Source organism: Suncus etruscus, chromosome 14 (genome assembly GCF_024139225.1).
Source record: "Suncus etruscus isolate mSunEtr1 chromosome 14, mSunEtr1.pri.cur, whole genome shotgun sequence".
NCBI classification, from domain to species: Eukaryota; Metazoa; Chordata; class Mammalia; order Eulipotyphla; family Soricidae; genus Suncus; species Suncus etruscus.
In genome coordinates this window covers 56,369,573-56,394,805 of record NC_064861.1, presented here as the reverse complement: position 1 = coordinate 56,394,805, position 25,233 = coordinate 56,369,573, and the positions used below count along the sequence as shown (strand labels likewise).

At 39.7% G+C, this 25,233-nt stretch overlaps 1 protein-coding gene and 1 long non-coding RNA gene across 2 annotated transcripts in view; one reads left to right on the top strand and one right to left on the bottom strand.

Moving 5' to 3' along the window:
• Positions 1-3,262: 3,262 nt before the first annotated feature.
• LOC126027820 (uncharacterized) lies at positions 3,263-5,784 on the bottom strand. The gene is made up of 2 exons (XR_007502331.1): positions 5,679-5,784; positions 3,263-3,402 (listed from the first exon to the last, which is right to left on the bottom strand). It is a non-coding gene; the product is annotated as an uncharacterized LOC126027820 (long non-coding RNA).
• Positions 5,785-6,318: 534 nt separating this feature from the next.
• The window catches only part of CDH8 (cadherin 8), a 462,580-nt gene continuing 443,665 nt past the window's right edge, over positions 6,319-25,233 (top strand). The window contains exons 1-2 of the mRNA XM_049786831.1: positions 6,319-6,525; positions 22,133-22,582. Coding sequence (XP_049642788.1) covers positions 22,331-22,582 — 252 coding nt within the window. The 5' untranslated portion in view covers positions 6,319-6,525; positions 22,133-22,330. The remainder of the gene's footprint in view (positions 6,526-22,132; positions 22,583-25,233) is intronic.

Below are 25,233 nucleotides of genomic sequence, written 5' to 3'. Positions count from 1 at the left end.
ATTTTATTATTTTTTTGTATGGCATGATAGACTATTTGGGGGTCTGGAATGAAAATAAGCCACAAACACTCATTGCAGTCTCTTTGTTTTGAATTGTTTGGATTACAAATGGTTTTATAGAAACTCTACTTTTAGATAGTGGTGGGAACCTAGGTAAGTAAAACACAGCACTGCATAATAATCATTAGTGAAAAAAAGTCTGCATTTCATAACAGGTGTTCAACTGTCCTCCCATCTGAATGGATGTCAATACATAAGTTTGTTTACAGTTATCTGCTTCTCTTTCAGGGACTAAGTGTGTTTAGTGGGTGGTATTTGGGTGAGTAACTTTACCTTCTGTTATTGTTAGCTTGATTTAAAATGTAGGGAGATATGCCCAAATGTATGTCAGAAAGGAATTCTGCCTCCTATTTAGCTATATTTATTTATACACAGATATGTTTGAAAAAGCAAGTGCAGTTTTTTTTCTTCTCCAAATATTCTTTCTTGTATTTTTACCATTCTAAGTCTCTTGAGCAACTCCACTATTTAAAGTATGAGTTGTTTTAACATCTTTATAAAAACACAAATCCTGATCAGTTTCCCCCTGGACTACCAAAGAGAATGTGAAACCCTGTTAGTCAATGCAAGAATAGAGACAGGTTCAACTGTATATCAAATTGTTTCAAGGACTTGGAATTGTTTTATAAACCTCAATTAGGCCTCATACCACCCCCCTGAGGCAAGAAAGAAGTAGTAAGCACTTTTATGGAGACACAAACTAAAAACCCATGGAGAGGTTAATCAATTTGCATCAAATGTCTCATAGCTGGTCGGCTGTGAGTTAGGAACAAAATGAAATTTCTTCCTAGGGAGCAACTTACCTGCTTTTATTTGCCTGATTACTAGAGTGTAGGAAACTTCTGGAAAATGATGATGAATGTTCAAAAGAAACCCCTGAGAAAGGATTAGCATTTGTTTTTCAGTTTAGCAAATGAGTGATTTGTTTTTCATGCAAAAGCAAAAGCACCTCTTTTTTTTTTTTTTTTTTTTTTTTGCCAAACACTTAGGTAGAAATGACCCCTTGGAGAAAGGAGAAAAGGAAAAGAAGAGCAATTCAGAAATGTAAAGAGTGATTGGGAGACTTTCATTTTTGCCTTCTTCTCTCTCCCTCCTACATAGCAACCTGCACAGATATCGCACGCTAGAGGGCACTTGAGGTAGAAGGAAAAAAAATAGCCTGACATCCGATCTAACAGGACCGCTGGCTTCTGCAGGCGGCATCTTAAAAACTGTGTCCCATTTTCCACAGGGCAGCATCTTTCATCAACACTCTAACCAAACAATCCCTAGATCTCGTTATGCAGCTGTTTCTAATGAAGAAATTAGCGTTCTGAGTAAGGCCGTTTCCTTTCAATTGCATGGAGTCTTTGTCAAAAAAGCACAGAGCAGTCTTCTCTTGAATAATCAATTAGATGATTACTAATCAGAACTCTAAACTCCATTGTAGGAATGATAATAGATGCTGCGGTACCCATTTTTTTGCCTATAGATCTACTATCCTCTCCCTGGTTCAATGTGCATTAATATAAACATGTACATTTCAAATGACAATCATTTAAATAAGACTTAGACCCATTAAATTCGTTCTACCTTTGAGACTGAAAATAATCAGAGTTGTCAAACTAGTCGCATTTCATAGGGTAGGAGGAAAGGAAGGATTCCACTCCCCCATTTCTCCATTCTTTTCCTTAAAAAAAAACACACACAATGCAAACTATTTGTTTTCTTTTTTGTGACTTCCAAATTTAGCAATGGAAGAGGGTGAGGAAGGAAGGAATTTGGAATCTTAATCTAGTTGCTGTTTTTTTCTGTTTGGGGGAACAAATACAACAACAAGGGGGAGAAATGAAAAAGAATATGCCAGTGTGTAGTTTACTGAACCTAGGTTGGTGTATTTGGTCGCTTTATACCAGTCCCCTTAAATCTATCTACTGCCTTCCCTCAGTTTCTGTTTAGAAGCTGAATTGGAGCTTATCTCTTTCCTAGCACCTGGAAAGATGGGAGATAATGCCATTTTAAAAAGGCTTCTCCAAAATGCTCTGAGCACAGATGTGGTTTTCAGAAAGTGTTTACACCTCCATTTACTGAAAATATAATGGCAAGCTCAAGATTAGTAATTACAGCCAATATTAAGATACAGGCCTAATTTCAGGGATAGCTAAAATCAGCAGCCAAGAAATGTAGAACCCCATCCCTCTGAATAACAAGCTCACTGGCATTCCCCCACCCCCCCCCAGATTCAAAACCACTTCTAAAGAAATCTGTTTAGTTTCTCAAATCCCACACTATAAACCAGCGAAGTAATGACATGATGAATTTAATAGGAATACACTTTTTTCCTCCTTATTTTGTTTGGTTAAGAATATTCAATTTTACAATATTCCATGGGAAAATGTTAGTAATAATATACCACTTTATTTTTATTCTTCCTCATCTATATACATATAACTATAGAAAAAAAGACTATGGCAATGGGTCTCATATTTTTAAAGGGCTACAGAATTTTCTTAAGTTTTTGTGAAAATTCAGGATTCAAAGTCCCACTCAGGTTCTGGTAATGGGAGTTTGTGTTTCTAACAAATTGCCTGATTACAGGGCGAAGGCTGTCTCTTGACCAAAGATCTCATTTTGAAAAGCAATATAATGGCTACAATTGCTCCACTTGAGCCCATTATCTCTTTCTTTCCTATATTTATTGAACATTTATAAACTTTTAAAAACTGCTTTTTAATTTTTGTCATTCTTATGATTTAAGTTCCAATACAGGAATTCAGAATAAAATTTCAGAGATTCTTTTGTAATGCCACCTTGCATATATTACTACTGCCTCCAGATAAATGAACAATATATATAAAGATGTAAAATAAAAGACAGAAAGAAATAAGACATGGCACTTCTCAGATTTCTTCATTAAGAGTCCCTAATAAAAACTGTGGGGAAATGGTGTCTACATTTCTAAGAAATATATGCATTAATTGGTGTAAAATTTATATGTTGGCCTTCTTTCTTATATCTTTATGTCTTCTTAATCCCCATGAAAGGCATCACACTAAATTCTTTCCATTTATGAAGTTGATTTTCCTAAATCTCACATTTAGGAGACAGTCCAGAAATAAATGAACGAGTGAATAAATCTAATTTTAAAACAATTCAATAAACTTGAAAGTTCTCAGTAACTCTATCATGATAGGTTAGATTTTTTTTTTCTTTTGGTGTCCTTTTGTTTGATTATGTGCTGTAAAATGAAGTGCAATAAATGATTAGTTCATTCTGCCATCTGCTGCAACTACAGACGTTGGAATCTTCCTGGTTCACCCATATTCTTCCACAACTGCTTCAAGCTTAGAGTGATTCCTCAGACTGTAATAAATGAACAATTGGTCAACTTGACCTCTCAGTCTACATTACATAAATACTTCCACTACTGAAAAAATAAGTGTCTTTTACTACACAATGTTTTCCTTTCCATTTCATTCAGCTGCAGTAGACTCCTCTGTGAAAACTGCATGCACAGAAACCCAGGCTGGAGATATCTTGCCTCATCCCTCTTTAGGTATCAGTCAAGGTTATTCTGATTGCAATGCGCTTCATTTTCTCCTATTAGCTCCCCAACTCCTTCCCTGGCTATACTCCTGTACTACTATTAGGTAATTCTACTTTCTTCCCAGCAAGACCTTGGGACACATACAATTTCAGTCCTTGATGAAAAAGCATATAGAGCACCATTCATTTTCTGCAGGAAGGCTATAACCCTAAACAGGATGTTGAAAAGAAAACACTTTCTTAAGGAGTTAGGCTCTCACTACTGTGACATTACTCTGCATCCTATTAAGAATGTGTACAATTGTGAAAGAGAAGAGGCAACGGCCTTGTCTTTCAGCATCCTTGCGGGTATTTTTTTTTCAATCTTCTAGAACTTTTTAACATTCACCAAATCCTGTTTCACACTGCTTAATCATCTAGATCTTTACTGGGCATCAGGAGAAAATTAGTAGGAAATTCCTACTGCTGTAATCAGCAGGTGGAAAGGGTTACCTTGAAATCTAGTTGGCCAAAATTCAAGAATGACAATAGGTGTGATTGCTTTAAGTATATGTGGATCATTTCAACTGGTGGGACCTGAAGCCATTGGATCCTGACTCTGCACAAAGTACTTTTATTTCTCCTTAAGAAAATGAACTTGGAGTATATTGGCTTTCCTTTGAGATAAGTTTGCTTGTGTGCACATGTGTGACAATTCCCAGCTTTCTGTAAACATAACTTTTTTTTTTTTTAGTTCTCATAGACATGTCAGAAAGTACCCTTAGGAAAGGTTCAGAACATTTGTTCAAAGTAAAAAAAAAAATGAATATCTGAAAAATTAAGCACAGCCCAAGGCGGGATCTATTCCACTCCATTTGGGACTGTCTGGTCTAGCAGCGGCAATAATTTGATTGAGACTTGACTGCTGTGTTTTTTTTTTCCCCAAGACAGAATTAGGCAATTTCTGAATACCCTGTAAGCAGAGTCTGAGAAGAGAACAAAGAATTACTTAGACACTGCTTGAGACAAAGATATCCCCTGGTCCTCTCCATTCCTTCCTCTCTCAAACACTTTACTAAGTTTCTTGCTCTTAACAACTGGGTGTGTGTGTATGAAGCAGACAGATTATTAAACCTATCGCCAATATTCTTTTTCATTTGTCACAATGGGATGTTAGATGCAGCACACCCACAACTGCCAAATCTGCATGAATATTACAGGCATCTTGTACCGATTTTCTCATTCTGTTCACTCAGTCTCATTAATTTGAGTCACACCGTACAAGATCTACAGACCTTGTCCTTTGCACCCTCTCCCCCTTCAGTTTTCTATTTTGGCTCTTTCCCCAGATAGCCAAAAAAAAAAAAAAAAATCTCCCCCAAACCACACCTTCCCTTAGAGATCACTTCTAATTAATGCACGGGGTATGCATGGATTAAATCAGGGTGTCCTGTGCAAGGGGGAAAGGTAGGTGTCACATAAGACAAGTAATAATTAGTTTATTTGCTTCCCCAATAATTGATTAAGAGGTGACCACCGTGACTATTTCTAAGTGTCGGCTTCTATATGGAGAAGAGAAAATAAATAAGAGCTTCAATGTTCTCGTTTTTTAAGCATCATCCCACGCCCTCCAGCCCGCCGGCTAGCATTAGCTCTACTAAGGGGGTGGAGGGAGGACAGAGCATTTTTTTTTTTTTTTTTATCAAGAGCGCAGTGCTGTCCATCCGCGACTGGCAGCGAGTCCAGACAGACATCTCTGGGTGGGAGCAGAAGAGCTGCAATCACCGATTCCCAAGAGGCGATTGAGAGGCCAGCACATTTCACGGAGTATCCTTGGCACCCCCTCCTCTCATATCCCCAGCAAGTTCTGTTTTTCTCTCCCCCACCTTCTTGCGCGCCCCTCGTGGCTGCCCCTCCGCGCGCTCGCTCTCATCCCATCTCCCCAGATCAGTCGTGGCGGGGAGGGGTGAGCCATCAGGAATGCGCCACGGATCTCAACCCAGCACCTCTCCAACCCCGAAATCAGGAGATTTACAACCCTCCCTCCCCAGACACCCTTCCACCACCCCTTCCAACAGACACACAAGGTCTGCCAAAGAGGTTCTTGAAATTACCAGCAGGAGAGCTGCCGGGGCGCACCCCAAAAGCCCTGGGTCTCTGAGAAGCATTTCAAGATCCCGCCAGCTCAGGTAAGAGGAGAGAGAGAGAGAGAGGGAGGGAGAGCGAAGCGAACTGGCAGGTTCCTCCTCTGCATCCCTTTAGCTGCTGCCAGGGCTCTTGGGCACAGACGGGCGCAGCTCCACGCTGCCGCGGCGCTGGCGGCGGAGACGCGCGGGGCGTGCTCGGGAGCGCCGAGCGAAAAGTTGTGCGCCCACTTGGTCGCCGAGCGTGGGAGCGAGCGCGCGCGGGAGCGCCGGAGGGGGGCTGGCCGGGAGGGGGGGCGGGCAGGGTGGGGGGCGGCTTTCCCCCATTTCCAAGTGGTAGACCTGCCTCTGCGCTCTGCCCAATGAGATCCATCAGGGGAGGCACCCGGCTCACTTTTCCACCTCACTTCACAGTTCCATTTGGCAGCCAGGCGGGTTTAGCACGCCGGAGCGCTCGGTCTCCCGAATTTAGCGGATTTTATTTGGACTCGCCCTTGCCTAGCCTACCCGCCGCTCGTCGCCGAGCTGGTACCCAGACGGTAGCGTCCACCCACCCCACCGCCCCGCGCGGCACTTGGGGCCAGCGGAGACAACCTCCCCCCAAAAAAAAGCCCGGCGCAACCCCGCTCCGCAGCTCCGCACCCAAGCCTGCCCCGCAGCCCCGAGAGAGGCATGCACAGAATCCGGAGGCGCCTGCCCAGCACGCGGGGTCCGCTTGGTGCTGCTCACCGCCCTCGGGAACCTACCCCGAGTCCCTCCAGTTATTTGTGAATCCAGAGGCTTGGGAATCCATCCACCAACGCCGAGCCCCGCAAGAGTAAGTGATCTCCCCTGAACCCCTTTAGTCCCCCAAGCCCCCTCGAGATCTCCGAAGGAACCCTTTCTTTTTCGGAATCCACATACCCGCTCTTAGACACCTCGCGAGCCTCCTCCCTGCCACCCCCCAAGGGGTAGATGCGGGTTCCCTGCCCAGGCATGGAGCTGAGCTGCGTCCTGATATCTATGGTTTATAGGGACCGACACTTAGCGGATGTGCATGATGGTTTTCTTGTGCTCCGGTATCAGGGAAGTAACTGAGCAGCCTGTGCACCTCCAGGTTTTTCCCTGCGGGTCCCTAGGTCCCCGGGTCACCCTCCTTACGGTCGCCTAGCGGGTTCTTCGCCTCCCGACGCAGCCAGGCGCCGCTGCAGCCGCGCGCCCTCACTGCGGGGTCCGGTCCGTGCCATGCATGGAAAGCGCCTGGTGCCGGCCCGTAGGAGGGCGCGAGCCAGAGGGGCAATGAAAGGCTGTCGGGGGGTGAAGTGTTGCCCCGTGGCTGCTTGGCTGCTTCCTCCCACCCCCGAGCAGGGTGGGCGGGCGACCCCCGCGGCGGGGACTGCGGACCCCACTCAGCAGCAAGCGCCCCCCGGCTCCAGGCTTTCCCACAAGTGGCTGCTCCAAGCCTGGGAGGCGCGGTGCAAAACTTGCGGGGCTCCAGAGCTGCCCGGCGGCTCTGCAGTCTCCATGGTGCGGGCGCGCACTCAGGCTGCACCCCGGGTTAGTGTCCGTTCAGGCTCGCAGAACCCGGGGACTCCTCGGCATCTCCCCCATTCCACCCCTATCGCTGCGATTTGCGTTCCTTAGGGTCCTTTTGCGTGCATTCTTGGTGGGAGGGGAAATTGGCGGTGGCAGTCGCTCCCCCCCCCCCCACACAAACCCCGCGAGCCCCTAGTTGAAGATTGTTCACCCTTGGGTTCTGCCGGCACGTAACAGGTTCATAGGCATCTCTTTGCATTCTCCCGGGCTCCAGCCCAAAAGCTGGGAGGCCGTGGGAACCTGCCGCCGCCACTGCTGATGCCAACAGGTATATCCCCCATGTCCTGCGCCCCCTTTTTTTCCCTCCCCAGGACAACACAATCTGGCTCCCAGCCCAGCCCGCACAAAGCTCCCAAGTTTTTTGGAATCCTGACCTTCCCCCCAGCCAGCCCGCAGCCCTGCCGCAGGTCACCGCCTAGCCGTTTTTGCCTTGGCGAGTGGAGATGGCAGCTGTCTGCTCGGGTTGCTGAATGTAAGGAAATCAAACCCCATTAAATTGTTTATTATTGCACATTAGTCCATCACGGAATGGCAAGCTGGCAGCTGCTCCCTGCACTTCCAATGTGAAAGGACTGAGCTTATAACCTGGCTCGCGGGAGGGAGGAAAAGGTGCTTGCAACTTTACCCGTTTGCTTGAAGATTCCACAAGAGTTTTTTTTTTTTTTTTTTTCTCTTAGAGAGCAGCAGCGCGATCAGATCCTCCCTGGGCGCATCAGTCAGCGGCTGCCTTTCCGGGCTTCGCAGCATTGGGGGGTGGGTGGGGTGCAGAAGGAGATGATGAAGGGAGCCCTGGCCTCCGCTTCTCTAGAGGAGCTGCTGGGAGAGTCCAGGGTTGGGTGGCCGGAGCCCCTTTTGTAGCCTAGCTAGCTCCCCCTTCTTTACAACCCCTTCTTGACAGCTTCTCTGGTTAACCACCTTCCCGGAGCTGTCACCTCCGGCGTCGTTATAGGAGCTTTTCAACTGGAAAACTCTCTGTGAGAAAGATATTTATGTAAGATCCGAGAGTGGGATTTTCCATCCATTCAACCTCACCGGGATACCTTCACTGCATGCAAAATGAGCCTTTAAGCTTTCCTGCTAAACACAACTGAGGTCTCTGCCCAGCTCTTGCCTTTCATCTGCTGCATCCGGTTTTGCAAGGAAATTTTATCTAAAGGGTGGTTGTGTGGATGTGTGATGTATTGTGTGTATGTGTATTTGTGTGTGAGAGCAAGACGAGAGAGAGAGAGAGAGAGAGAGAGAGAGAGAGAGAGAGAGAGAGAGAGAGAGAGAGAGAGAGAGAGAGATTCTTTTACTGCAAGTCTGATACCTTTGAAGGATGTTCTCTGAGGATTACATTTTTCCCCCGTCAGAGAGTTCATAATCTTGTCCAGGCAGGTTTTTCCATTTCTTTGAGTTCTGTGTTAAAAAAACAAAAAACAAACAAACAAACAAAAAAAACCACCAAAAAAACTATTCAATTCTGGGGCTATTATCCTTCCTATTAAATAATACTAATATTCTATAATTCTGCTGTAATATATTTGAAATAGGCATTTTATGCTGAAATAAAGGATGTGAAATCACTATATATACATATATATGTTATATATACATATATATATAAAAATATATATATATATATATATATATTTTTTTTTTTTCCTGCACACTAAGGAGGACTTGGAGTTGAGAAAAAGGGAGAAAAGCCTCCCATCACATCTGGGAGAATTGTACTCCGGGCTTTTTCCTGGTAGTTCATCCTACTTGTTCTGTGCCCCCTATCCCCTATCACCCAAATGAGTAGCAACATTTTTTGTGGCCATTACTGCTGTCCAAATATTTTCAGGACCTGATGTCCGATGTTTGCTGAAAATTGGACAGAATGCTGCCATTTCAACTTTTTCAGCCTTCTTCCAGCAACTTAAATCTTCTAATTCCATCTTGTATTACGATTTTTAAAATATCAATTATTCTGTGTTAAATTGTACAGTCTTCCAGCTAAACCACTAGATTCCAGCTGGGCAGATAGCAAGATCTTAGCCTGTTTTGTGTTTTTTGGATGGGGGCTGTCTGTGTCCAGGTTGCATCCACTGAGGTCTTGAAGGTTCTGGGAATTTAGCTGAAGAACATTTTCTTGCAGCCCCCACTAGAATAGCAGTTCTCTTTTCCTGCTGTACAAATATCAGCTCTTAAATGAAGGAAATCTTGAACCTAAAAAAGGAATTTTATTTGGGCATTATGTAGAACTCTGGTCAAGCATCAACCCCTTAATTTAGTGCTGAATACACTTTAAGTAGCCAGTAGTGGCTTGCTGGATGTACAAAAACAAACAACCCATAAAGCATGCTCAGCGGGATGAAATAGACCACTTGAGAAGGCATTTATAAAGGCTGTTAGATGAATATACTCATCATGTACCATTTCCTTATAAACAATGCACAGATTTAACGTCTGATCCTTCTGGTTAGTACAGAGCATTGCATTGTTAGAGCCAAGCAAGGCAACTTCAAGAGAAGGAAGGTATGATGATTCTATTCAAGAAATTGTTCCTGAGGGTTTTGCTTTCCAAGTTCCTTTTTGTGTCTGTTAGTGAGAAAAAGGAACCAACCTACAGACAAAAGTTCATCTGCTGTTTTAGAGAAGCTTAGCATTTAAGTACAGTAATGCCTTGAAAAGAAATTATTTTTATTTTTTTCTTAAAGTGCTTTAAGAAAGCTCACAGCTTTATCAACAGTCCAGTCTGAGCAAATTTTCCATGCAACACTCAAAGTATTTCCTAGATAAATTGTCATAGGATTTATATATCAATTGTGCCTTTGGGGTCTACAGCAGAGGGTTAAGTTTGGGAGCTTAAGGAGCAGGCATAATCAGTCATCTTTCAGTCATAGATGCCATCTCAGATCCGAAACTTTTTCTAAAAGATTGTGCTCAATGGTGCTATTGGTTTTAGCCATTTTATATTTTTGCAGAGCTTTTCACAGAAACAGCAGGAAAAGGCATTGTTTCCATTCTTTCTTTTTCTTTTTTAGCACTGTTGGCATTCACAGCTGAAATAGTTAAGTTTGCTTTTTAGATATGAAAAAACCTCTAACTTCCATGTATTATTTACATGGAGTATAGAATAAACAAGGCCATTTCTTTGTATTGCCTGATATACATATCACACAGAGAAACTTTGAATACTACAGAAAACTGGTAAACATGCTTACAACTCGCTAATTTATTCATTGCTTTAGACTTGAGATTTTGCTCATATACCCTTTGCCTTTGCATCTGCCTTTGATTATTTAATGTACCCTCTTCAGTTCTCCGAATTGTATATTATTTGTTTGTGGCAGTACAAAATTTTCCCAGTATTTACAAAATGTATATAAGTGGTGTAGAAAAAATATATTTTAACCAACTGAGGCCAAGCTTCAGTTTAGTGGGGCGACATTATTAGCCAAAGAATCTCGAGGCCTCTTTCAGTTCATTTCCAAAGAAAGTTGCAATAGAACAGTGTTTCTGCTGAACTGTTAGTTATGCCTCTGGAACCCAGGTAGATGCAACCATAAGAAGAAATTAGTTGAACCTGGCAACTTCAAAAGGTCAGAAAAGAAATAAGTTCAAAGAATGCCATTTATCTCCTGTTCCCATATGATGTAACTAAATCTCTATTGAACTTCATAGCAAAATACCAGGACCAATACTGTGTTCTTTTTCTATCTTGTCCCAAACTTTGATTTCCTAAATTTAAAGTGTCACGTGCAATTTTTTATTTTAAAAGTCAGCCACCACCTTGCCTTTGGATTTTTCTCATTTTTCATATGTCCATTAGTAGATAGAATTATATAGATGTGATTTTGGGGGGTTATCTCTTTAGAAAGAAAAACACTTGCATTTAGAACCTCCAAACATATACCTTTTTTTTTTTCACTGCTAAAGACAATCACGGATACTGTAATGATGATCCATTGAGGCCTGAGCAGAGAGTTAGTATTCTTTCAGCAATAAAATGCAATAACAATTAGAATAGATGTGTACTTTCTCTGTTATTAGATGGTTTCTAGAGAAAGATAGGAAGAAATACAACCATATCTGAAGTCTAATATTGTGATTACCTCTATTTTCTTAGAAATTTTATATTTTGTTCTCAGTTTAGTTTTAGATATAGCTTTTCTTGATTTTTTTAAAAGATCAATTTTAGTCATGTTTCACAAAACATATATTTTCTTCCTGACAATCATTTTAAACATACTATGGTAGTAAAAAAAAATGACATAATTTATCTCTGTTAAAAACGAGACTCCTCCTAGACTAGATTTGCATTAAGAATGTTGTTAAACTCTATGTGTTCCAAAGTTGTATGTTTTGTTTGAGTGAAATGCTCTCTAACTATAGAATTGTGGTATGAGCAACTGAATGTCTGTGCCTTATGCTGACAGAAAATATATGGAAAAAAGTAACAGAAAGGACTCACTTTTTTTTTTTTTTGCTTTGCTCCATTAGAACCATATCACCCTCTTTTCTTTTTAAAATGAATATATCTTACATTTGAATGGAGTAGTTCTCATCAACTTTATGTGAATTTTAAGCCTATGTTTTAGATAATTCTTGTCTCTATATTGAATTTAATGAACATCATATTCAATAATAACATACATGCAGGAAAAATATATTGTCCATAGTAAAGTCATGTGTGAGTGTTTATTGGTATTTTAGCTTTTTGAATAATTTCAAAGGGACAGTAAGTTGAGTCATTTTAATCATTTAATATGTCACTAAGTAATTCATGACTATTATGAATTATGTCATGCAGTATATTCACGACTATTAGAAGAAAAAAATCCATTTATTGGATCTTTTTTCATAAATGAAGACATACAATATGAGTTTTTGACTTTTGATGTGACAATGACATAAATAACATAAGTAAATGGGCAGTGATTTAAATATTCTTTTTTATTTTATGAAATGTCATCTCCAACATTTGATATAAACATGTCAAGAAGAACATTCTGTTCTTCATGACTTAAGCTATTGATGTTTTAACTCAACAAGCAGACTTTAGCTCTTCTGTGTTCAAGAATTCCCCATTATCAATATGGGAATGCTCAGGAATATGAAAACATTTTCAAACCTTTTTGATTAGAGTATAAAACACACTTGTCTTAGAACTTCAGTAAAATAAAATAGCCCAAATAAAAATGCTTATTTTATAAATTGTATAAGCAATTTCATTTTAATGACTTGAATATAATGTGTGGTACCTTATATTACTTTAGTTAAATGATTGTGATTGCTTTCTAGTATGTCCCTATCCACATTTGTGTCCCATAGTTCACAGTAACAGTGGATGATCTTTGACACTTTGAAATATTTAAAGCACAAGAGAATGACAGACAGTAAGGAACACAGACAACAAGGGTGATCACTGTACAGTAGAATCTAATTGGCAGAATCTTCACTTACTTTGGGATACTTGACAGCATTTCCATCTCAGTGCTGTAGATCATGGCTTTAATTATGTGATATTACTGGATTTTTAACTATGCCTGCATTTCTAAGGCAAATCCGGAGAGCTTTTAACTGTCAAGAGTAGTGCTAAAGTTCCTTGAAATAAATAAATGAAATTTGGTGAGTAGTATTGGGCACAAGACAGTATTTGAACCTAAACTCTAATTACTCTGATCATCTCAGAGTATTTCCTCCCTGAGATGTGTTTCTAGAGCACTTGGCTCTATCTTTAAATTAGTAGGGAGGAACTCTCCACTTGGACCAATATTCCAAAATATGCAATGCCCTATTTTTTGGAGAGTGGATTAAATTGGATTGAAAGTGAATGACTCTGCTTTGCTCTTTAAGATGAATACAAGGAGAGGCCGAAGCAGTGACACAGGCCATAAGGCGTCTATCTTGCTAGCTTAGGATGGACCGCAGTTCAATTCCCCAGCATCCCATATGGTCCCCCAAGCCAGGAGCATTTCTGAGCGCATAGTCAGGAGTAACCCCTGAGCGTCACTGGGTGTGGCTGAAAACAAAAATAAAAACAAAAACAAAAAAGAAAACTATGAAAGAACAAGGTCATGTCTTCTATGGAAAAGGGAGGCAGGATTGACTTTGGGGGAGATAGATAAAAATAATGTACTTAAGAGGTTTAATGAAACAATTTGTTTATTTGTTTATTTATTTATTTAGGCCATGCCTACCAGTGCTCAGGGACTGCTGTTCCTAGTTCTGTGCTTAAGGGCTAATGGGGGGGAGGGGCATATGAAATTTGACCTGGGTAAACCTTGTAAAAAGCTAGACCCATAACTCCTGTACTATATCTTAGGCCCCTATAAAACCAATATAAAGTCATGTTATTTTTCCCAAATTGGTGTTGGTCATTTAAAAAAAAATGAAGAATTAGAAAAGTTATTTTATTACCTGTCTGTATAAAATACTGAGGATTCTTTCTAGTGCTGCAAGAAATTGCAATGAAATAATTTTTACAAATCAAATAATTTGTCCCCAGACAAAATATTCAATCCATTAAAACTATGATTGCTACAGTGACCAATACTTTGTCTTATGTATGTTATCATACTTTAGGCTTATTTTTTCCTCTAAAATCCTACATGTCCTATAGCATTAAACACATAGCTTTGATTACCTCATCTGCCATTAGTTGAGATGAATTTTCCCAGGTCACTTAATTTTAACAATAATAGAAATGTGCTAAAACCTATTTCTTGTGAGTCCCAGAGTCAATGTTCTCAACCACTGCAACTTTGAGCTCCCTACACTTTAGTATTATGACAGTATAAGTAAGATTGATTCTGTTTCTGTGACTTAAAGGACCAGTACAAATTGTTTTCACTTCTTAGGTCTTTAACTATTAAATTTGAAGAGGTAATTTAAAGATAGCAAAGAGTGTAGCTATTAAATCGAGAAGGAAGGAATTAGATTATATTAGAGAAGTGCCTTCCTGGCACAACTGTGTCTGTAATTGGCCAGGTAGATGTAGGGCTTCCATTCATCCTCTTGAGATGATCACAATCCTGTTCTTCCTGTAGAAAGTTGAAAAGAACAATCTTCAATGTCTCAGTCCAGTAACACTTCTAAGGAAGTTTTAGAAATAAACGTTTGGATCTCAAATGCTAGAGATGGGCCTTGTTTTGACTTTATCCTATATTTGTTTTACTCATCCCATTCTGTACTAAGTTAACATCCAGAAATGTTTGTCTGTACAAAGTTCTGAATCTACCTAGGAAAGGACAGAGTGAGACATGTTTTCTTTATTTAATGTTGACCATTGTAGCCAGTAATTGTAAAATTTAACATAAACTAAATTTTCTCAACAAAAATGAGAAGTGCCTTGATAATCAAGAAAGGGGTGACACAACAAGCCAATGATTTTCTTAAAAAAAAAAAAAAAAGGAAAAAAGACACTGAATAAGTATATGTGTTGATGCCAATTCAAGATGACCAATAGAACTGTAACTAAGAGAAAAGAGAAACAAACAAATGTATGTGGTTGAGTGCACAAAAATATTTAGAGTTCTATTCTGTCAAGGGAGTTGTTCCAGGAGTTCAGAAGGCATTAAAGCAAGAAGATTCTTATGCATTGTTTACATTTGAACACATACAAGTATTTTCCCCTTCACAGAATTCAAATACTTTATCTGTTCTGCACTGGTCATCCAGGGCTCTGTGCAAATTGTATTGTGACACATGTTGAAATCACTTCCCTGTTAACCTGAAGTATCACTTTGAATTCAATGTGCATTTACCTGTTTTGAAGCAGCCAGCTAATGGCTCTAAATTCAAGGCCAGACACTTTTAATAGCAACTCTTTGGTCCTATATGTCCTTTTATATGCTTCCATGAAATACTGTAGCCACTAAGTCCACTGGATAATAAAAGCATAACTTGCTGTCAAGCACAATAATCTGCTGGACTGAACCCTAAAATGTCTATAAAACTTGTCTTTTTTTATACTTCACCTATCAGTGTGCAGCTCATCGTTTGGGACTTGAATCTGCATTGTTTATAAAATCGATGGTGCAATTTTTGCATAATGACTTAACATATCTAAGAATTGACCAAGCTCACCTTAAAAAAATGTTAGGGTAAGCAAAGTAACGAACATCCAGGCTGTAATTAGAATTATCTCTAATGTAGTTTGTAAGTATGAATGAGAAATCAGATTGCATATGCCTTACCTAAGAAAAGATATCTTCTCATGGGGAAATTCTAAAGACTTTCTTATTTGTAAGAATTCCAGAGAGACTGTAAAATCTCTTCATCTCACTATCTGGGTGTAAATCAATGCAGCAGCATTATAATAAAGTGGATTACTTGGCCAGACATACATACTGTGGTTGGAAAATCTAAAAATAAAATTGATTTTTTTACCCAAGCTTTACAACCTATTCCATTTCTTCTTTCTTGCATTGAGTTAAGCAGTTTGTATATGCAGTGTGGTATTTATTAATTCTGATAACAGTGACATAACATTCTGTTGCATCTCAAGAATTCCCATAAAGCCATTCTCTGATCATCAAAGAGGACAACATGAGCTCTGCCAGTGGCAGAGGCATAAACATTAAAATAGCATGGTTCTAATTTTCACAGTTGAATCCTATTTCTCTCCAATACACAGACTTCCCTGAAGTCAGGGCCAACTCCCACTCGCCCCGTTTTGATAGCATGTGGATACTTCAGTGATCGCAGCATTTTCTCCAGTGTCACACACATACACACAAAGTAGGTAGGAACTGAAGAAAGTATTTTATGCCTTCATACAAATTCCAGATAGCCAGGCATTCTAGTACTGGATTTTGCCAAAGCCTCATATAGTACATCAATTTTTAGACACAATAATAATTAATTTTCCATGGTCATGAAAGTAAGTAATACTGAGTGTTTCTCTGCTACACTACAGAGTTCTTCAAAATTTTGCAACTAGTAGTAGAAAGCCAAATTAGGAGCTAATATCACTTCAATCCCAGACTCTAACCATGATAATCAATTCACTTTCCTCTATGTTGCAGGAAAATTGATGAGGCATATAGCAGAGCAGTCCTTGATCTAGAGTTGCTGGATTAAGATCCACATTTAAATAAGATTGCCAGTGATTTTCATGCAGATTAAAGTTTTATATACCCCATTTGTGGTGCCCAGGAGATGATTCTGACCTGAGATGAGGGATACATTTTCAGAAGTTAATCTGGGGATTTTTTTTTTTAATAATAGAGAGCCTCTTAAATATTTGACAGCATACTTTTACCTCTAAGTGATGGAAGCAAAAATGACCTCAGGCTTTGAAAGCATCTTGTTCAGTAAAAATGGGGTATTATTTGAAAGATCAGCACTCCAGTTTGCTTCCCTCTAAAACGAGATGATCAATAAAATAGTGATGAAACATCATAGGGTTATTTTGACATATGTCTACATATTTACTTTTTGGGGGAGGACATCACATTTGATGATGGTTGAGAGTTTACTTCTGGCCCTGCACTCAGGAATTACTACTGGCAGGCTCAGGAGTCCATGTAGAATGCCAGAAATTGAACCTCGGTTGGCTGTAAGCAAAGTAAGTGCCATACTTGCTATACTATTGCTCTGGCTCCATATCTACTCTTTAACCTTGTGGGCTTATATTTTTGGTCTAATTTTACTTTATGGCTCCCAACCATTGCTTGCAGGGTCCAGAGGCCACTCCTTTTGACACTCAGACAACCTGGTCAGAAAGACCAATATTTAAATCTAGCCAATGGTGCTGGCCCCCAGGGCTACATCCAATGATGCTTGAGCACCTCAGGAGCAATGCATCCAGGACTAGATGGTACTCAGCAATCCATCCTGGTTCTCAGGCATTTGAGGCACACTTCCCTGACTCCCATGCTATTACCACAGCTGCTTTGAGATTTACTTATTATTCACTTGTTTGTTTGTTGTTTTGGAATGGGTCACACCCAGTAATGTTTAGTGCTTACTCTTGCCTTTGCACTCAGGGATCATTCCTGGTGAGTTGAGGGCATCATAGAAGGTATCGGTGATTATATTTGAGGTGGTCTCTGACAAGTTAAACACCCTACTGCTCGTGCTCTTAACTATTTTTCACTTTCTAAGTGTTCACTGTTAGTCTTTCTGTGTTAAATGGTATCATCTTCCTGTATTTAAATAAAACTAAATAAACTTTCAACAGAATATAAAATAATAGTTTTGTAAGATTTGAGGTAGGGTTTTATGTGTGTTTTTAGATTCTCTATGAGGAGGTATACTTCAAGGGGCAGTGAGATTGGATAGATAGATGAAGGATTTTCATGGAGTTAAGGTCATATATAACTGGGTCATTTTTGCCTGAACTGTTTGCTGAACATCAGCCAAATTATCCTTTCTCTGAAAAGGAGTTGGTTTGAATAATATGTCTTCAAGACTCTTAGTGTGATGATAATGTATAGCTACTCCTTAAAATTTTTGAGAAATTAAACCAGTTCTCCACAAAAACTAGCAAAGAGAAGCACATCCTATTCAACTTGTAGCACAGATCATTAAAGATAGGGGGGTTAGGGATAAGAGGAGATGACCATGACTTAGCTGATGTAGTAAGAAATGATTTGAAAATGATTCTAGGTGAGCCTAGATTAGTTGGTGTCTTACTCTTATCAATGGCTTAACTTCAATATCTTCTCACATCTATTTTTCAGTCAGGGAAGACCTTCTAAACATTGAGATGACTCTCTCTGGCACAAGAGAGGGAATATGGCAAATTTTGTCTGCTGACTTTTGTGTGATTTCTGGTACCCAATGTGAGTTCAACAGGAGAAATCCCTGAACACAGAGACAAGATTAAGTCCCATGCATCACTGGATGTGACCACAAAACCAATACCAAAACCAAGCAAAAACAAAATAACAACCAAAATGATTTGGCAGTTCCTAAAGGAAGCCTTCTTTAATAAGTGATACAAGATGACTGACCTCACTTTGTATTCCTCGATCTTTTCTGGATCCCCTATCGGGGGTCCTCAAACTTTTTAAACAGGGGGCCAGTTCACTGTCCCTCAGACCATTGGAGGGTCTGACTATAGTAAAAACAAAACTTCTGAATGGATTCTTATGCACACTGCATATATCTTATTTTGCAATGAAGAAACAAAACAGATACAAATACAATATGTGGCCTGCGGGCCATAGTTTGAGGACCACTGCTATGTCAGTAACTATTGTATGTGTCTATGTTTCAGAAATTGTTCATTAGACACTCTATTTCCTGATCTTTTTTGCTTTCTTCTCTATAGTGCCTGACAACTTCAGCTAATTCAGTGTTTATATAATGGAAGGAAGTTTTGTGCTAAGAGGGAGGATTTGGGCGTTAGATTATTTTGAATCAAATAATTCTTACCAGCAGTGTTCCTTGAATAAGTCATTCTTCTGTACCTCAGTTTTGAAGCAAACAGTGCAAAGCATTAGTAAGCTTTATCTAACTGTAAGCTATTATGTTAATGGATACTATTTTGGGCTATGCAGATATTCCTTTATTTATTAATCCATTCATTATCACTAATGAAGCTCTGTCATTGAATAAAACTGTCTCAGGGTCTATTATCACTGTTTTCCTGATTCTGGCAAGTTCAGGTAGAGAGCTCAGAGAACCTCACATTTCATCCTCGGGCTACTTGATGGTCTCCTTCAAGGAAGCTGTCAATTAAAGATTAAACTGGGATTACAGTCCTTTGCTTGGAATCATTAATACTAGAATATCCTTGAGAATATGTAATACCACTCAAAAGTAGCTATTTAGAGGCCAGAAAGATAGTTCGGAGGACAGGATGACTGGTGTGGGAGATTCTTGTCCTGCATGTAACCAATTCAGGTTTGATGTCTTGTACTGAATATGGCCCACTATGTACTGTCAGGAGTGATCCCTGCCCACAGAGCCAGGATTAAGTTCTGCGCACAACTGTATGTGACTAAAACAAACAAACAAATAAATAAAAAGGAGAGGGCCCAGAGAAAGAAGTTAAAGAGCAATGCACTTATTTTGTCCCTGGTTTGAAATTCTGGCAATGCATCTCCATGTGCTGCCAGAATCTTTCCAGGATCACTCATAAGTCCAGAGCCAAGAATAATATCTCCTGAGCACTACTAGGTATAGTTCCAAACATCCCAGGCTTCCCCACAAGAGATCAAATAAAAGTAATGGTATATTCTATCCTTTCCTGTATTTTTGTTTTGTTTTGTTTTGTTTTGCCAAGAGTCTTTAAGTCCTTAAAATCAAGCTGCCAGTAGGTATATTGTAGTTGTTTATAGACTCCCAGGTAAGTGCTATTCTTTAACATGTATGATACCTCCAGGCAGCCTGATGCTAGTGGAAACTTTTACAAAGGTCTCAGGGTTTTCCTTTTCGCACTAGAACTTGGGCTAATGGTGAGTGGAAGTAGTGGCCTTTGTGCTTTAAGGTCTGGCCTTGGGGGAAAAGAGTCTACTTGGGGAGCCTCCATCCATTTGCCCTGACATGTGTTTAGTCTGAGACATTGTGACAAGAAAGAATCTCCGGTCTGGGGAGATGACTCAGAGGGCAGGGGCACATGCTTTGCATGCTAGAATCCAGGTTACATCTTCATCACTGGATGATCCCTGAACTGCAATGCCAGTGTTCAAAAATGAACAAAGACAGAAAAATTCACACTCTCTTGTCATTTGGCACAAAATTTCCTCTCTAGACTCACCTCTATCCGACCTTAAAGGATGATATTGAGTGTGTCTGTGTCACTCTTCAACTATCTATTTTTTTAATGTCTTTTTTCCTGTTGTTTCAGAGGCCACACAACTTAACTGCTTATTCCAAGCATTTTCTTTTAAGCCTCTCAAGGGTAGGGGTCATCCTAACCCAGTCTCAGAGTCAAAGTCAGGCTAACTGCAAGCTCTGCAGTCCAGTGATACTGTGTACATGTGTCCCCTTCCGGCCACCAAAGAGCAAAGATTGTTTTGCAGAAGAGAAAGGCAATACTCAGAGAGGTCTAGAACTTTGTTGGTAAATGTGGTGACAGGAGGGAGTAAACTGAGATTCAAACTCAGGTTCATCTTGCTTGCTGAGCACTCTGCCACAAATCCTTATTCTTCTTTCCCCATCTGGGAAAGAACCTGGTGTGCCAGGCGTTTGACCTTACAGATCTCTGGGCTAATATGTGGGGTGGGAATTCAGAATGAGATGAGTATTGGGGGTTATATGTTTCTCATCCAAATCTTTTGAAATTGTGTTTGTTCCAGAGTAAGTTTTGGTTGCCCCGCCTGGGTTGCAATTTTAGGACATGATTCTGGATTCTTTTATGACTCGGTTCCCCAGGGGAAACCTGTGTTTCTTCAGTTTTCAGAAGAGAGTCTGCTCACCCTAGCGCCTCTTTGTGCAATCTGCCACCGGGTCATTTTTGAGATGCAGAGTTGGGATGAATGACCTGAATCCCGACACAGTATCAGGTGGGATAATGCTACTACTCTCTTGGTCGATCAGATTTAACTTGTGTTTGTAGCCTCGCTGGGTTCTGCCCATCTTCTGCCCTGAATGCATTCACTAAGATCTCCGACTCATGTACCCAATTTTAATGACGATAAGCCTTCCCATCTGAGCCAGAGCAGAGCTGGATACCTAAAGGGGAAAGTTCTCTACCCCATTATGAATTCGCTGAGCCAACCCATTTCCTATAGTGTCCTGTGGAATTATTTTCCCATTGAATCTAATTCATCAAGGCTTCTCTCTGGGATCTGTGGTGAGCATTATTTCTTTAAAAATAATTTTTTTGAGAGGGAAGAAATACATTTTGCCACGCTAAAGGTAAGCAAAAAAATGTATTTGACACCTCAGGTAATAGGGATTTCTTTCTTTTTTTTTCTTTCTGTTTTTCTCCATTCCTCTCTGAATCTCCTCAATTGAAAATTGTATTTTTACCCTATTTCATTCCCAAAGGAGCTTTTCATAATTTAAACCTTCTGTTCAACTCCACGTTTAGAATGGGAGCCCTGACACTGTCCTGATTATAGCATACACACTGGACATTACAGAATTTCTCTCTGGGAACTTTCTAATTTTATTCAGTCATTATTAGCATCTAGGCAGAGAAGTGCATTCTGCACCCTAAATTGGGCAATCCCCTTCTGATAGGTTGTGGCAGCTAAGATTGTAAAAATTGGGGGACTTTCTCTGCCCATTCCCATGTGTAAAAAGAATTTTAAAAGTCTTTACCATTAAGGGCTAGTTTCCTATAATTCAGCAAAAAAGTGAACTAGAACTCATTTTCTTAGTGAGTGGGAACTGAGAGAGAAGGAAAGAAGGGAGGGAGGGAGAGAGGATATGCAGAATTTACAAAAGGGAAGAAAATGCTTCATATCATAAGCTTCAGCTAGAAGACCTAAGGGTTAAGATGATTCTCTTACTTGTGGCCTGCTTGTTTTGAATCCCAGCACCATTTATGGCCCACTGAGCATGGACAGGAGTGATCCCTCAGCAGGGAGCCAAGACTAAATTCTAGCACAGTTGGGTGTGGTGACTCTCTCCACTCACCCCACCCCACCCCAAATAAGAGATTGAGAAGAATAGAGAAAGAAAGAAGAAAGGAAAAAAGGCAAGAAAGAAGAGAAAAGAAGGTGGGGGAAAGCAAGAGGGAATGGAGAATTTCTTTTATTGAAACAGTATTTGATAATTAACATAGATATAAACTTGTAGTAAATATAAACAACGCTTAAAATGTAGCTGACCTGTTCATCTTCTCTTAGTTCCTGAGATGCACTTTCTCAACTTTAGGCAATTCAGGTTGTTCCTTTTAGTGCTTTTTGCAAAGCACTGTGTGTTTTAAACCCTGCTCTATAAACCTTCATTTCTCTCCCTTTCTGTTTTTGCAGAAAATTTCAATGAAAAGGAAAGCCAATGGATCGTAGTCTTAGAAAAACGGCTTAGACATGTCTGTTTCCTGTGTTATAAACACGTGGCAGAGCTGTAAGTAAATGCTCGGCGCTGCATGATGAATTGGATGGCTACAGACCGGAGGCAAAAAAAATAATTGTCTCATTTTCGTGGTGATTTGCTTAACTGGTGGGACCATGCCAGAACGGCTAGCGGAAATGCTCCTGGATCTCTGGACTCCATTAATAATATTATGGATTACTCTTGCCCCTTGCATTTACATGGCTCCGATGAATCAGTCTCAAGTTTTAATGAGTGGATCCCCTTTGGAACTAAACAGGCTAAGTGAAGAACAGCGGATTTTAAACCGCTCCAAGAGAGGCTGGGTTTGGAATCAAATGTTCGTGCTGGAAGAGTTTTCTGGACCAGAACCGATTCTTGTTGGCCGGGTAAGCTCCATTTTTATGACCCCAATTTCAGTTTCTGTTCCTTTTCGTCTTTTGACATCAGACTTATCACACGTAAGCACTTAACTCCAGATGGTGATTCCATTTACCTGTTGATTTCTTTAGAAAAATTAATAATCCCAGGGTAACAGTATTAAGTGCAAACAGAATTATTCTTCTAAGTGAAACTAGTTTTTTCCACTTTGTCATAGATATAATAACATTGTTGGGTTATATAGATACACATATAAGTTTTTCTTTTTCATGACATACAAGAAATCTGTGTGCCAATCCTTTTCAGTAATTAATATTTCTGGGAGGAAGGATGCATTTTTTGGTCAGTGTGAATTTTTGTTAGTTCAGTTCCTAAGATGTTACTTTGCTTCATTTCATTTTGAGGTCCAACTCTTTACAATTTCATGTATCTCCTGTTTACTCATAATTCTTTTTTTTTTTTATTTTGCTTCCATTTGTGGTTTTTACACTTATTCTACGATTGAGAAAGGGGATTTTTTTAAGTAAAAAATTTTATTTGGAGGTACTGGGAAAGGCAAAGGAGAGAATAAGAACAGAGAGTAAAGAGTAATATGCTCAGGAGAAAACACGGGCTTCTCCAAGGGATAGAATGCTCTGGTACAAGCTCAGCATGAAAATAGAAGAAGTCCACATCTCAAGAGGGAAGATGTGGCTGTAAGTGCTCTGGAACCATGTACCCAGGCAGCACATATGTGCCAGGGAGATTTTTTTATAAAACACTTTTTGAGTGCTCCCACTCAATACAAGGATGTGGATGGCCACTTTTGATGGTACTTGGGACTGTGTATATGGGTCCAACAGTTCAGTGCTAGGTAGTAGGCTCTTTCAGGGTCACACCTGGTGGTGCTCAGAAAGTCATGCTGTACTGGAGGTCAAAGTTTGGATTTTGCACATGCAGAGCAGAGCATATGTGCCAGTCATTTAAATTATTTTCCTGGTTCCAAAGGAAAATTCTTAGAGTGTATAGATAACAGTGCCTTATACTGGAGTTCAATAAAATTTACAATAGGAGAGGCCAGTGCGATAGCCCAGTGGTATAGTGTTTGCCTTGCACATGAATGACCTGGGTCAGACCAGGATTCAATGCCTGGCATTCCATATGGTCCACCAAGCCTGCCAGGAGTGATTGCTGAGCACAGAGCCAGAGTAACCCCTGAGCTCCGCCTTGTGTGGCCCAAAAAACAAAACAAAATTTTTATAATAGGACATGAGATCATTCATTGTAAAATCAAATAAAATATATAGAATTTTAATTTAAATGTATGTGTATGTATGTGAGGATTTTTAATCTACTATAAATGCATATATGCATACATGTGATTTGTATGTATGCACACTGCATTTAGTTTTACATTTATGTTTTATTCTCACTGTTGTCATATCCTTATGGAGCTAAGTGTTGCTTTCTTTCCGGAAATCACAGATGGGCTACTGGAGATGCTTCATGCTTGTTCCTGAGAACTGTTAATAAGCTTTGTTAATTTTGATGCACAAAACTACCATCATAGGTAGAATTTCAATGATGAGTCTGCCAAAGGCTTATTTTCCTGAAAAGTCAAATTCAGAAGTGATTCATGCCAATATTATTTATGTTGCAAATGCAGGGATTTAGAGAAGTAGGAAGAAAACTAACTATGGATCTTGGGGACTTTAGTTAACTCTTTGTATTTCACTAGGAACTTTTGATAGCCTTCTAGTTTCTATCTATTATCTTGCAAAGCAGATTGAATCTCCCCAAGGATTATGTTCTCTCTTTCCATACATTTCTCTGTAGACTAAGGAAGCCTGGGTGAAGAGATATTATGATTGATTCAAAAACTATTGAGACTTTCTATCTAGATGACACTCTTGTGGCATATGAGGGACATGCCAGTGAATACAACAGTGACCACTGACTTCAAGTAACTAAGTATGACCAATATTGAGTACTTCATATGTGTGGACCATTATTATAAAAGTATAAATTGAGAAGATAATTCTATTTAATCCTCAAAACAGCCCCTTCTAGCCCTTTCAATGTGTGTGTGTCTTTATGTGCCACATATATGTGCATGCAGGCATGATTTGACACACATGTTTGAACAGGTAGATATCTCCTTTTTTCTTAAGTCTAAAATAGAAAACAATGTTAGAATTTTTTTTGAATGTCTAATACAGACTCAGGTAGCAAAACTGTCTTGAGGCTATTTATAGTCATTAGATTTCCCATTATTGCAACTATTCATATATTTCCCCGCAGAAATGTTAATGTGTTTGATTACAGGGTGCTATCCCATTCCCTGCTGACAGTATTACTTAGTATACAGTTTATATATCTTAATATGTTTCTAAATGTGAGAACTTTGAATTCCAAAGCACATCTATCCCACTGGGTTTTGAATAGGTCTTTCTTGACCAGATTTTTTTTCTGCAAGTCTAATATCTAAGAAGATGAATTAATTAAGCAAACTAAGATCACAAAACTAGTAGATGATTTGAGTTTCAATCAAGCTGAGGATTCCTAAAGTCACAATTTTACCCATAGTTTTACATCTTAGTCATTAAGATGTTACTAAGGTGTTTAAACTCTCATTTATATTTTAGAGGTATTGAGTATAAAAACCAAAATCCTTAAACTT